The 12,143-nt window shown below is 46.0% G+C and overlaps 2 protein-coding genes and 2 non-coding genes across 7 annotated transcripts in view; 1 reads left to right on the top strand and 3 right to left on the bottom strand.

Moving 5' to 3' along the window:
• CMKLR2 (chemerin chemokine-like receptor 2) overlaps nt 1-2,737 on the top strand; it is a 39,531-nt gene extending 36,794 nt beyond the window's left edge. For 3 of the 4 annotated variants that reach the window (XM_046659806.1, XM_046659805.1, XM_046659807.1), the window contains one exon: nt 738-2,737. In XM_046659806.1, the coding sequence (XP_046515762.1) occupies nt 766-1,833 (1,068 nt within the window). In that variant the 5' untranslated portion in view covers nt 738-765 and the 3' untranslated portion in view covers nt 1,834-2,737. The remainder of the gene's footprint in view (nt 1-737) is intronic. The other variant, XM_046659804.1, reaches the window with a different exon arrangement.
• Nucleotides 2,738-9,416: 6,679 nt separating this feature from the next.
• On the bottom strand, nt 9,417-11,983 carry EEF1B2 (eukaryotic translation elongation factor 1 beta 2). Its single transcript, XM_046658295.1, has 6 exons — nt 11,823-11,983; nt 11,511-11,633; nt 10,585-10,711; nt 10,248-10,314; nt 9,727-9,852; nt 9,417-9,616 (listed from the first exon to the last, which is right to left on the bottom strand). The coding sequence occupies exons 1-6, from the start codon at nt 11,900-11,902 to the stop codon at nt 9,462-9,464; spliced, it is 678 nt and encodes a 225-aa protein (XP_046514251.1). The 5' UTR covers nt 11,903-11,983; the 3' UTR covers nt 9,417-9,461.
• On the bottom strand, nt 9,975-10,106 carry LOC124238798 (small nucleolar RNA SNORA41). Its single transcript, XR_006888399.1, has one exon. It is a non-coding gene; the product is annotated as a small nucleolar RNA SNORA41 (small nucleolar RNA).
• On the bottom strand, nt 10,392-10,470 carry LOC124238794 (small nucleolar RNA SNORD51). Its single transcript, XR_006888394.1, has one exon. It is a non-coding gene; the product is annotated as a small nucleolar RNA SNORD51 (small nucleolar RNA).
• Nucleotides 11,984-12,143: the final 160 nt, after the last annotated feature.

Raw genomic sequence — 12,143 nt, 5'->3', positions numbered from 1 at the left:
AATCTTTGTTGTAAATCTAGAAAAGAACTCAAAAGAAAGGAATTTCAATAAAATAAAAATTTAAATAAAGGTTAACTGTACTCTATAGGAAATTAATATAGAAATTAAACGGTCATAGTCAAGTTTACTCCAAAAGATTCCTTTTGGTTGAAAGCCTTCCGCATTGATCTAATTCTTATGAACATGTTTGCATTCATAAAGTAGAATCAAAACATCGTTGGGTGCAAAATAGTGGGTCAAAATCTCCAGGGCTTGCCAGTGAGATCCAGGTGGGTGGGTTGAGGAAGCAGTTGGAACTCTGTCTAAAGCTTAAGAAGTCAGGGTACAAATAAGGATTTTGAAGTCACCACCATGTAAGTATTCATTTATTTTCTTTTGCATCTTCCATAAAATAATAATGCAGAGTAAGAACCTAATAAATGCTCGTTGAATGTTAGATTCTCTCTGGTCAGCCCTACAAGCATTGTGAATGGAGGAATCGCACCTGTAGAGTCAACATCTTAATTTAGCACTTACCGAATACAAAAATGGACTCTCACACCTTTGAGAATAATCAGAGTGAAACTGAGGTCCACCAAGACTTGGACACGTGGAGTGTAAGCACAAGTCCTACCAAGAAATATACTATTTCCAGTTCATAAGATGAAATATTCTTATCCTTGTGTTCCTTATCATTCACCAAAGATTTCTTCTTCTTTTAACAATTGTTTTCTTTCTTTTTAAATTTGCGTCTATAGAGTTCTTCATTCTCCACTTAGCAAGGTCATGGAGGATCTAGAGGAAACATTATTTGAAGAATTTGAGAACTATTCTTATGCCCTGGAATATTACTCCCCAGAGGCTGATTTGGAGGAGAAAGTCCACCTGGGAATTGCTCACTGGGTCTCCCTGGTGTTATACTGCTTAGCATTTGTGCTGGGCATCCCAGGAAATGCCATCGTCATTTGGTTCACGGGATTCAAGTGGAAGAAGACAGTCACCACTCTCTGGTTCCTCAATCTGGCCATTGCGGATTTCATCTTTCTACTCTTCTTGCCCCTGTACATCTCCTATGTGGCTATGAATTTCCACTGGCCCTTTGGCATCTGGTTGTGCAAAGCCAATTCCTTCATTGCCCAGTTGAACATGTTTGCCAGTGTGTTTTTCCTGACGGTGATCAGCCTGGACCGCTATATCCACTTGATCCATCCTGTCTTATCTCATCGGAACCGAACCCTAAGGAACGCCCTGATTGTTATTATATTCGTTTGGCTTTTGGCTTCACTAATGGGTAGTCCTGCCCTCTACTTCCGGGACACTCTGGAGTTTGATAACCGCACTCTTTGCTATAACAATTTCCACGAGCACGACCCTGACCTCATTGAGATGAGGCACCACGTTCTGACCTGGGTGAAAGTAATCATTGGCTACCTCTTCCCTCTGCTGACAATGAGCATTTGCTACTTGTGTCTCATCTTGAAGGTGAAGAAGCGAAGTATCGTGATCTCCAGTAAGCATTTCTGGACCATCCTGGCTGTGGTCACGGCCTTTTTGATTTGCTGGACTCCTTATCATCTGTTTAGCATTTGGGAGCTCACGATTCACCACAATGGCTCCTTCCACCAGGTGCTGCAGGCTGGAATCCCCCTCTCCACCAGCTTGGCGTTCCTCAACAGTTGCTTGAACCCCATCCTTTATGTCCTAATTAGCAAGAAGTTCCAAGTGCACTTTCGGGCCTCGGTTGCTGAGATTCTCAAGAACACCCTGTGGGAGGTGAGCTGCTCTGGCACAGTGAGCGAACAGCTCAGGAGCTCTGAGACCAAGCATGCACATCTCCTGGAGACAGCCCAGTGAATTGTTCCTCTCCCACAGATCAGTAGAAGGCGCTTGTGTGGGTCCCTGTACACACAGTTTCAGCTTATCCGGTTGCAAGATACAAGACCTTATCTTTTTGTTGTTTTTGGTCAGTTTATCGGCATCACACTTTTGGGTGAATATAAAACTTAGGAAGGATCTTCATTGTTTTCCCTGCAACTTACATTATCTGTGTCATTCTTGCTAATCATACTATAGTGGATTAATCAACACATTATTTTTTCAATTTTAATAATTTTTTAAAAGTCCCAAATCTTAAATATATGACTAATTTCAAAAAATGTTAAAATGTTTGCTTAAGATCCTTTCATTTTCAACAAGTAACCTATCAGACATATTCTTAAAGTGCAACATATGTACTCAATTCCTTTATTTCATGTAATCTGTGTACATACATTTATGAATTAAAATAATAGTTGGTTATAGTAGTTTAAAACATTGTTTCAGTTAATTATTAATGCTTGGTTACCTGCCCCAAGATCCAGTTACTTAAAACAAGAATTTATTGTTAGACTTCACAATTCCGAGGTCAGAAATTCAAGCAGGGCACAGAAGGGAGGGTGGTCTCTGCTTCAAGATGTCTGGAGCCTCAGGGGGACTGGGGTGACCTCAAGGGCTGCAGTCTGAACAGCTGGGGACCAGCTGAGCAGCACTCTCCCCTCCTCTCCCCCTTCCTTCTCCTCCTCTCCTTCCCTCCTCTTTACTTTCCTCTTCTTTCTCCACACAGGTACTCTGGCATGGCCCCTCAGGGTGGCCAGACTTCTTATATGGCAACTTAGGGCTCCCAGAGACCAAGGTGGACATTTCCAGTCCTCTGAAAGGCTATGCCAGACCCTGGCACAGTGTCACTTCCACCATATTCTGTTGGTCAAAGCAGTCACAGGCCAGCTCAGATTCCAGGGGAGGGGACATGAACCCCAGTTCTCGATGGGGACATACTCCCATCTCTAATCCCCCACGGTATCATTATAAATAGAAATGTTCTTGGAAAATTTTGGGTAAGTGCAAGTATGTGTAAGATGGCTATAAAAATGAAACACTGACATCCAGATAGTAGGTAGGTCAGCCCAATCTTAGAATGATTTGAGAAAAAGCAAGCATGTACGACATTGATGTATTTCCAGCTTCTGTTCCTGTAACTATGGACACCAGTATAAGACCAGTAAAGCACACCTTTAAGTCAGTGACCTCTTCATGGTGCAAATCTGTTGCATTTTAGACTGTAAAGCATTTGACCCCTATTCATTTCTCCCTTTACCAAATAGATGAGCACCTAAGAGGCATACAGAACCATAGGAGAGAGATGCCAAAACGCTTGGGGTATTTACATGTTAGACAGTGAGTCACACCTACACAAAAAGGATTCTAGAACAAAGGGACAGTAATAAGTGCCAAGAGAGAGCCAGGAAAAGTGCAGGTTGTTCAGAAAGGGAGATGGCATGCAGTTGGAGGTGAAGAAACACTGTGAATCTGTGTCCTGCCTCTGGGGTTCCCTAAGGCCCCTGCTCCTGCCCCCTGTCTCCTCTGGGACCCTTGTATGCATTCAAACTCTGCTATCACTGTAATTTTTAAAACATATTTAATTTTCTACAATTTCTCAATTTTATTTAGAAAGTTGTGAGGGGAGCCATGTTATTTTTTGAATCGGTATCCTTTTTTATTTCATCTCCTAGTTTTTGGAAATGCTAAAATCAGATCATTTATTGGCTATGTTCTTTACTGTTAGCCCCATGCAACAACTAGACCTGGTTTTGGAAATTATTCCAAGAAAATGGGTGGCATAGCTCAGCATATCCCAAACTTCTGTCATTCCCAAACTTTATGGTTTCTGCCAAATCCAGGACGGGGTAGAGAAGGCAGGAGAAAGGATCATCGTGAGTTTCTGGCTTCTGAACAGCCCTTGAATGTGCCCCCTCCACCAGCAGGGTTCGAGATGTTCCACTCTGTGTTCCCGTTGGCCCTCGTTTCCCAGAATCAAGAGAAAAGCTGGAGGATCCATGACAGAGGTTCCGTGGGCTCATCCTTAGTTTGGGCAAAGGGGGAGACTCTCAAGGCTGACAGAGAAGGAGGAAGGCTGAGGAGCAGGAAGAGGAGGAAGCCACCAAGGGCAGGAGAAAATGACAGAGCAGGTGGTGTTCCAGAAGCTGCACCTCAGGGCGGCACTCGCTTCCTGGCCTCTGTGGGTCAGGGAGCAGGTGGAGCTGCTTTTCTCATTCCACTCAGCAGGCACAGCATCCTGGCCTGTGAGTTTTCAAGGGCCGATGAAAATATTTGACTTCTTAAAAAATATTATTGGCTCTAAAATACAAGAAGGAAGCCTGAAAAGTCACAATTAATAAATACTTAATTACATGCCTACAAAATATGCCTTTATATCAGTTACTCAAATGAAGTATTTTGTAATTATATAAAAACTCATATATAATATGGGATTTCAATGTTTCCATGTTTGATATGAGAACTGGGGCTTCCAAAAAAGAAAAATGCCTTAAGGTCTAGAAAGGTCTTAGAGGAACTCTGAATTCATTTGAGGATCCAATGAAAGTAATGGGTCCTTACCCCAGAAAAATGCTTTTAAACAATACTTCAGGGAGTCTTTAGACCCCAGACTAAGAATTCCAGTTTCAGTGCCTTTTAACACAGCTGATAGTGGGCATGTAACAGGAGCCCACCAGGCGAAAGTAGCAGCTGGTGCGGGCAACCTCCCAGCAGAGAGCGGAGTAAATGTTTCTCAGCTTCAAGGAAGGGCTTGGCAACATCAAGCCTCGCCCAGCAGCTGGAATCTCCAGCGGTCTAAGGACCGAGAGCAGGATGATGACTGAAAGGACAGAGGGGATGGAGAGGGGACGGGCAGGAGGGACACGGGGAGGAAGCGAGGGAGGGGAGTGAGGATCCCCAGGTTCCCAGTGCCCGGGCCAGCCTCAGGGAGACAGATGTGTCTCCTCCTCAATAGGAGGCAGCTCTTCCAAACAAAGGGCAAGCCCCAGGGCTCCCGAGGCAGGGTACCTGGATTTCAATCATGGCCCCACTAGCTCTCAGGGCTGTGGCTTTGGTAAATTAATTCACATTTCTATACCTGTCTTCCCTGTCTGCAAAATGCCTATAGCAATAGTAGCACCTGCCACATAGGGTCACCGTGAAAACTAAATGAGCCGATGCAGGTAAAGCACTTATACAGCGGCGCTTAGCCCTACAAATACCTGATAGATGTCACCCAGAATTACTCAGTGAAACTGCCAGCACCTTCTGACCCAGGACCACTCAGTAAATGGGAGATCCCTCCCTCCTCTTGAATGAACGTGGCATCTCATAGGAAGAACAAGGGAACGACACTAAAAACAAGTTTATAAGTGCTGTAAAGAGTTACAGGCTGGTAGGCTGCAAGGGGCAAGAAGGAGCAGAATCAAAGTCTTCTTGAAAGAGGCATGTGAACTGCATCTTGAAGAATGGCTACAATTTTACCAAGTGCCTCTGGGAAGAGGCTGTTTCAGGTAGGTGGCACAGCGAGAGCAAATGTTCAGAGGTTGGAAAACACTGGCTGTGTTCACAAGAGTCCAGTCTCATTTGTGCCATGGGGACAAAGCGAGGACAAAAGACTCACAAGTTAGTGCCAGACTGAATAGTACTCCAGTTCTTCAGTATTCTCTCACATGGCAGTGCCGCTTTTTAGGGTGCAGTCAGAAGTCTAGGGACATTTCCCTCTGATTTTTACTTTACTGAATGCCATTCAAGCCAATGACATTCCAAATAACAGATTCTTATTGGGGACGTTTCCCGAATGCAACTCTTATCATCCATGCAGAGCAGCTAACGGGAGAATGCCTGTCGATCAGTCTCAATTTCCATTTTAAGTCTACCCCTTACGTGACATTACCTTCTCTCACTTATTGAGGGCATGAAGCAAGGGTCACATTGAAGGAACAGGATTTAATTTTCTAAAGGCAGGGATGAAAAACTTTCCCATTTCATTGCCAGCACATTCTCCAGCCTATGAAGAGCTGGGTCCGAGTTCCTCCTCTCACTCACTAGGTAAACACCCGGGCAAGTCGTCTTGCAGAGTCGTTTCCTCATCTGCACATGGCGAGGACAGTGTCTGCTTTGTTCATCTCACAGACTTATAGTGGGGGCAAATCAGACAACGGGTATGAGGCATATATTGTTTTACTTTTTTATTTTAAGGACAGTAATTTCCAGTGCCAAATTGCATTTGTTTGGAAAAATATACATAAATGTATCTTTAAACACTAATGCAACTCTTTGTATTTGTGTCTGCCTATAAGCATATCTTTTCATAGTAATAGTCAATGAAAAATCAAGAGTTTTTCAATTTGCTATAGTCTCCATTACTTTTTAAATTATATTAAACTGATAAAATACTTCATTGAGTCTATATGCCACAACTTAGCCATTTCCATTTATGTTATGGAGCAGTCCTTTCATCTCCCTGCTTCCCTCCACACCATCTCCCTGAGAGGCCTGCCTTTGTCTTGTCAGCCTGTCTTGGAAACCATCAGGGCTCCCCATCACCCTCTCAGAACACGCCACCCTGTAATTTACACGCCTCTACAACTGGCGCCACCCTAACTAACCCCAGACTGAACTGCAAACCCTGCCAGACAGGTCTAAGGGCGGCCCCCAGCTCTGTTCTCACCCCTGCCCTTAGTACTCCGCCTTTCCCACCCTCCTGCAACATTCTCTCTTTTTTTAATGAATTGCTGATTCAGGTCCATCCGGCTCAATCCCTCTAAAAAACTTTTATTCAAGTCTAAGCTTCAATCACCCTCTGCACTTTTGGATTACTTGCTCAATTACAATGACTTTTATCCTTAACAATTTTATGTGTTTGAACCACTTCTCTAGAGTCATTTTCTTAACTCCCCTTTGTGTTTTTACAGCATCTAACAGTGATACTGAATGGACCAGTTGTGAATTCCCACAGTATGCCCAGCCCTGTGCTAGGGGTGCTGAATATGAAAAACAAACAAGGTTTCAGAGTCACTGTCATCACTTGCCATGGAGCGTGCAAAAAAAGACAGGCTCTTTTATTTTTTGTCTTCCACTTCACAGCCAGAAACAAAAACATCTCTTTACATATACCCATTTCTGGGCCCACTGGTTCAAGAATGGTTCATTCAGTACACTGGCTCACAGCCAATGTGAGCACTGCTCATTACAGCCCCAAATTGGAAGCAACCTAAAGATCCAACAAATAGGCTTTGCTTAAACAAGACAATGGGTTAAGACAAAGGAGACAATGGGTTAAGCAACTGTTAAAACATGAGGGAGCCTCCTAAGTACTGATAAGGAATGTCCAAGATAGAGCTCATCTCCAGAACAGAGAGAGTGTCTCCGTGGACAGAGCGCACGGGGCAGTCCGTGTTGTGTGCTGGCCAGCCTGTGCATGTGCTTACACTAGGACTGCGAGGACCTGAGAACCTGCGAAATTGGTCGCTTTTACGGGAGTGGCGGGAAGCCTGCAGGACAAGGGAGACTTCACTGAACAACCTCTTGAATTTTGAACTATGTTATTATCTACTTTTTAAAATTAAGATACCATTAAATTTATTTTTTATTCAAGGCCATGGAATCAAGACTTTAAAGTCACATGCTTCATATATTTTAAGACTTACAAGACAGCTGTAGTCTGAATCAGCTGTTCTAAATTTTTAAAACTCCTTTTACCTTTAACCAAATTTTTCAGTTTTTTGTTGCTAATAGTTTTCATCAATACTTAACATTTTGGTCAAGCCATTTGGTACTCACTCCCTTTACCAGGTCAACCATGGTGAGTTATTCGAGGCTACTTACTACTCATAGTTACTGCATCCCTGTCCACAGCAGCACTTCCAGAACACCCACGCTGTTCTCCAGAAAGCCAGCACTGCCCTCTGCCGGCTCTCATGATACTGACAACCTGAACAGTTCCCGTGATTTTAGACTGGACCTGTTGGACTAATATCGTTTAGTGAAGATGCTTTTATTCATCAGTACACACGTCTGATTAAATAAATTCCCCTCAGAATTTACCAATTTCCCACATTCAAGGTAGTCATACAGAAACAAAATCAAACTGAGAACCAAAAAACTCAGCATCGCCTGGCTTTGCTAGGAGAATTTGGACCTTAAACAAACCATTTAATCTCTTTGGTCTACAAAGAGATTACAAAGACTACAAAATGAGACCTTCGGAGGTCAGCGATTCCCAAACTCTTTTGTAAAACCTGCCACAGTAAAAAAAAATAATCAAGTGTGCCATATATCCCCAAGTGACTGTTAAGATGCAGCTGTTTGCAGTCTGACCCTCACTTGAACACACTGCCCTCACCTGGGCACACTTAGCTGCAGCACCACCTGAGCACTGAGGTCCTGTGTAGGCTCAACCCATTTCCAGACGTAACTACCGTCCCACCTCCACACCCAAGCCAGGCTACGCCCCACAGCCCACAGCCTCCCTCCCAAGACACTCCCGACACTTAGAACAAATTTCCCCTGAACAGTATGAGGCATTATTTTAATTTGCATCAGCCTTGACAAACTCATGACAAATTCTGGGAATCCGGGTTCCCTCGAGGTTAGGGTCCTTTACTAATGCTGCACAGCCCATCTCATAACACGTTATTTTCAGGTGGGATTTATAGCTGTGCGATTTTTTAGTCACAAGTAACCCCCAACTTGAAAATGCTAGGTTACAACAAATTACTTCACTAGCCATTTAAGTCACTGAATGGTCTTAATCCTGGCATTTAATCCCTTTATCTACAAATGTTTTATTAGCTATCTGGCAAATAAGTGACAATATTCACTACGTGCCTGGTATTGTCCTAAGCACTTTAACTGTATCGACTCATTTCTCACGATTCTTTTATTCCCAACATTCCCATTGAGGAGAACCAGATGAGATAGCAAATAACTTTGAAACCCCTTGCAAAGGCCAAGGTCAGAACCATTATAAACCCACAGGCCCAATCACCTAAAATCAAAACTCAATACAATGCCCAGGGGCCAGCCAGGTGGCCGAGTGGTTATGTTTGTGTGCTCCACTTTGGCGGCCTGGGGTTTCACTGGTTCAGATCCTGGGCACAGACATGGCACCGCTCATTAGGCTGTTTTAAGCCGGTGTCCCACATAGCACAACTAAAATATACAACTATGTACTGGGGGGAGTTGGGGAGAAAAAGCAAAAAAAAAAAGAAAAGCTTGAGCCTGGCAACATTGTTAGCTCAGGAGCCAATCTTTAAAAAGTCCACAAGTGAAGTTAATCTCCCTGATTTCTTTTAAAAACGAGGCAAAGATGGAAATTTGAAATACTGTGGTAAAAGCAGTACCATCATGCTTACCGAGGACATCACTAATGGGTACAGAAATTATACTAAAAGTGAGTCCACTGCTATCAATTTGTTTATACAATCCAATCGATACCTATGTATATTTAAGGTATTGGTAATAGTTTTCTCCTTTTTGGGCTAAATGTCTAACGAGAACGCTTTATGAATTACCCATCCACTGAATTTCCTGCCGCAAAACAGAAAGAATATAAATAACACCCTCCTATGTACAAAGAATTGTCTTTCAAGCTTTTATTTAAGAGCAACGATCCACGACGGGTTTTAGATCTTGTTGAAAGCGGCCACATCCATGGACTGCACATAGTCCTCAAAAGCAGTGATCCGCTCCTCCAGCATATCAGTTCCAACTTTATCGTCTTCAACTACACACTGTATTTGAAGTTTTTTAATTCCATACCCCACTGGAACTAGTTTAGCTGAAAAGAGCATTAAGAAAAATCTTAGTTAGAACCGTCCTGATTAGTCAAGGTTGAAACTATATGTGAATTCCAGACGTCAGTTTCAAAAAAGCAAAGAGTAAACTCACAGGAGCCCCAGACCAAGCCGTCTGCTTGAATGCTTCTGACGCACTCCTCCAGCTTCGCCATGTCTGTCTCGTCATCCCAAGGTTTCACATCTAGTAAGATGGAAGACTTGGCAACAAGTGCAGGTTCTAACAAAAAAGTACAAGAAACATTATTCAAATGCTGAATTATATTTTTTTACCCTAGTCCAAGAAACTTAACAAAATGTTTCAAACGCATCATCTCCTCAGCCACACCAAACTCACACATCCTGTGTTTGTCACACACATGCCCGCTTTCTGTTTTGCTAAGAAAGCGGTTTCAATCGTGTAACAGTTTCTCTCCCACAGAGGAATGCCACAGCTGCTGCCGTGAGAACAGCTGCGGCCCAGGAGCTGTGGGGACAGTGGGAGCCACCCCTACAGGGGGCTTCAAACACCGACCTGCTCCACCAACATGGAGGACATTACTCCGGGGATCAACCTTTGACAAAGATCACTCAGATTATTGTGAAAGGATCAACTCAAATTATCAAAGGACCTACTCTTGGCTTTCTTTGACTCATACTGTGCAAGGCGTTCTTCTCTTAGCCTCTTCGCTTCTTCACTTTCCTGCAAAGAAAAAATTGATACATTTCACAAAGCTGGCTGTTCCTCAGCTTAAAGCTGGTGGGGTCTACAACCAAGACCAACTGTATCAGAAAAAAGCAAATCCATCAGGAGCTCAGCCGAAAGATGGTGATTTGATTTTATTCATCATGTAACAGGTGACAATTCTTAAAAGGCAAGTAATAAAGTGAGGCCAGGATTCAAACCCAAGCAATGTGGCCACAGAGCCTGCGCTTAAGCACAATGATCCACACACCCATCGATTTTGCCTACCTCCTCGTCATCAGACCCAAAGAGATCTATGTCATCGTCGTCTTTACTATCGGTAGCTCCACTTCCTGTGGTGTCTTCCACATCCGCAGGACCATACTTGCCCAAAGCTTTCTTCACTCCTGGCAGACTTGAAAAAAACGTAAATTCAACGACTACTAAACCACTTATCCACAGACCCCTTTTGGACTAAGAGCCTACCTACCCTTCAAAACTCGCAGGGGGGCAGTTTCACGTGCTTTAACTCCTCCCCCAGCAAACATTAGGAGCAAGGAGGACGCCACGATTGTTCTTTCAGAGCGGGGACTCGTGGGAGAGCTTAGGTACGCTCAGTCCCTTCCCGAGTGAACCGGAGCCCCCTTCCCCACACCTGCAGCCGCACTGGCAGCTTCAGAGGAAGGGCCAAGGGCTGAAGGAGCAGCCCCCTCCCCGCAGCGGCGGGCCCTCAGGTCAGGATCAGCGGCGGGGCGGGCCCGCTGAGCTGCTGCTGTCCAGGTTCCACCTGCTCCGCGAGAAGACGGAGGGCTGCAGCCTCCCGGCCTTCTCAAGCCACAGACGCTCAGTGATAACTTCCCCAGGAAATAAGGTGAGCCGGGTCCCGTTAGTCGCGGAAAAGGCCAGCCTTGTGACCAGGGAACCAGGCACAGAAAGGGTCGCTGAGGATCTGACCGCCAACTACCACGGTTCTGCCAAACGTTTTGCAGAGACGGAGAAACCATGCCCCCTTCTACAAGCGCTGCTATGTTACGGAGAAACTCACGTCTGCAGCAAGACCCTGCAGAGCGTTCCAGCGGCACCATCAGCGCCCCGCCCCTGGGAGGGCCCACCGGCCACTTTCCGAGCACGTTTCCGCGCCGCAGCGCCCCGGCCAGCAGACAGCCCGCCACGCTCTGCCCGCGCCGAGCTCGCGCCCCGCCCCCGCCGCTCACCTGGCCTTCTCCTTCTCGTACGACTTGATGTGGTTGTACCAGCGCAGCGCATGGCACAGGTCGGCGGGGGGCGGCCCGGAGACCGCCTCGAACACGGCCACGTCCGCCTGCGACGGCACGAACCTGCGGCGACAGTCACGCAGGCTTCAGCGCCCGGCCCGTCCCCCGGGCCCGCCGGCCGTTACCGGCCCCTCGCCCGCCCGCCCTCCCGGGGACCTAGGCCGCAGGCACTGCCCACGCGGAGGCCCGGCGCCCGGGGGAGCCAGCGCGGGAAGCCGCGTCCCCGGCCCGCGCCCCGCGCCCGGCCCTCACCCCTCGATGTAGCTCCGGTCCGCCAGGTAATCGTTGAGCACCTGGAGGCCGGCAGCGCTCCTCAGATCCCCGAACCCCATGGCGCTGCGAGGCGCGGCGCAGCGAGGAGCGCGGCGGCGGAAAAAGGGCCGCAAAAGGCCGGAAAGCGCCTTATATAGCCGCGGGCGCCTCCTTCCGCGCACTGGCCGAGGTTAAAGGTCAGAGTGCGTTGATAGTCTTCGTCCCCAATGTAGACATGGGGGGCTCTGGGTTAGGCGGCCCCCAAACTACGCGCGGGCCTTTCTTTGTGTTTGGAAATTAATGGATAAGAAGGGTACTTCT

The sequence above is a fragment of the Equus quagga genome, chromosome 4 (genome assembly GCF_021613505.1).
Source record: "Equus quagga isolate Etosha38 chromosome 4, UCLA_HA_Equagga_1.0, whole genome shotgun sequence".
Classification (NCBI taxonomy): domain Eukaryota; kingdom Metazoa; phylum Chordata; class Mammalia; order Perissodactyla; family Equidae; genus Equus; species Equus quagga.
This window is presented reverse-complemented; position numbering and strand designations above follow the sequence as displayed.

Bases quoted from the DNA above. Each gene is read 5' to 3' on its own strand.
- EEF1B2 (XM_046658295.1), bottom strand. From the start codon at position 11,902: ATGGGGTTCGGGGATCTGAGGAGCGCTGCCGGCCTCCAGGTGCTCAAC. The intron at 11,634-11,822 runs GTGAGGGCCGGG...CTGTCGCCGCAG, and splicing joins GACCGGAGCTACATCGAGGG to GTTCGTGCCGTCGCAGGCGG. The intron at 9,853-10,247 runs GTAGGTCCTTTG...CTTTTTTGTTAG, and splicing joins TGAGTCAAAGAAAGCCAAGA to AACCTGCACTTGTTGCCAAG.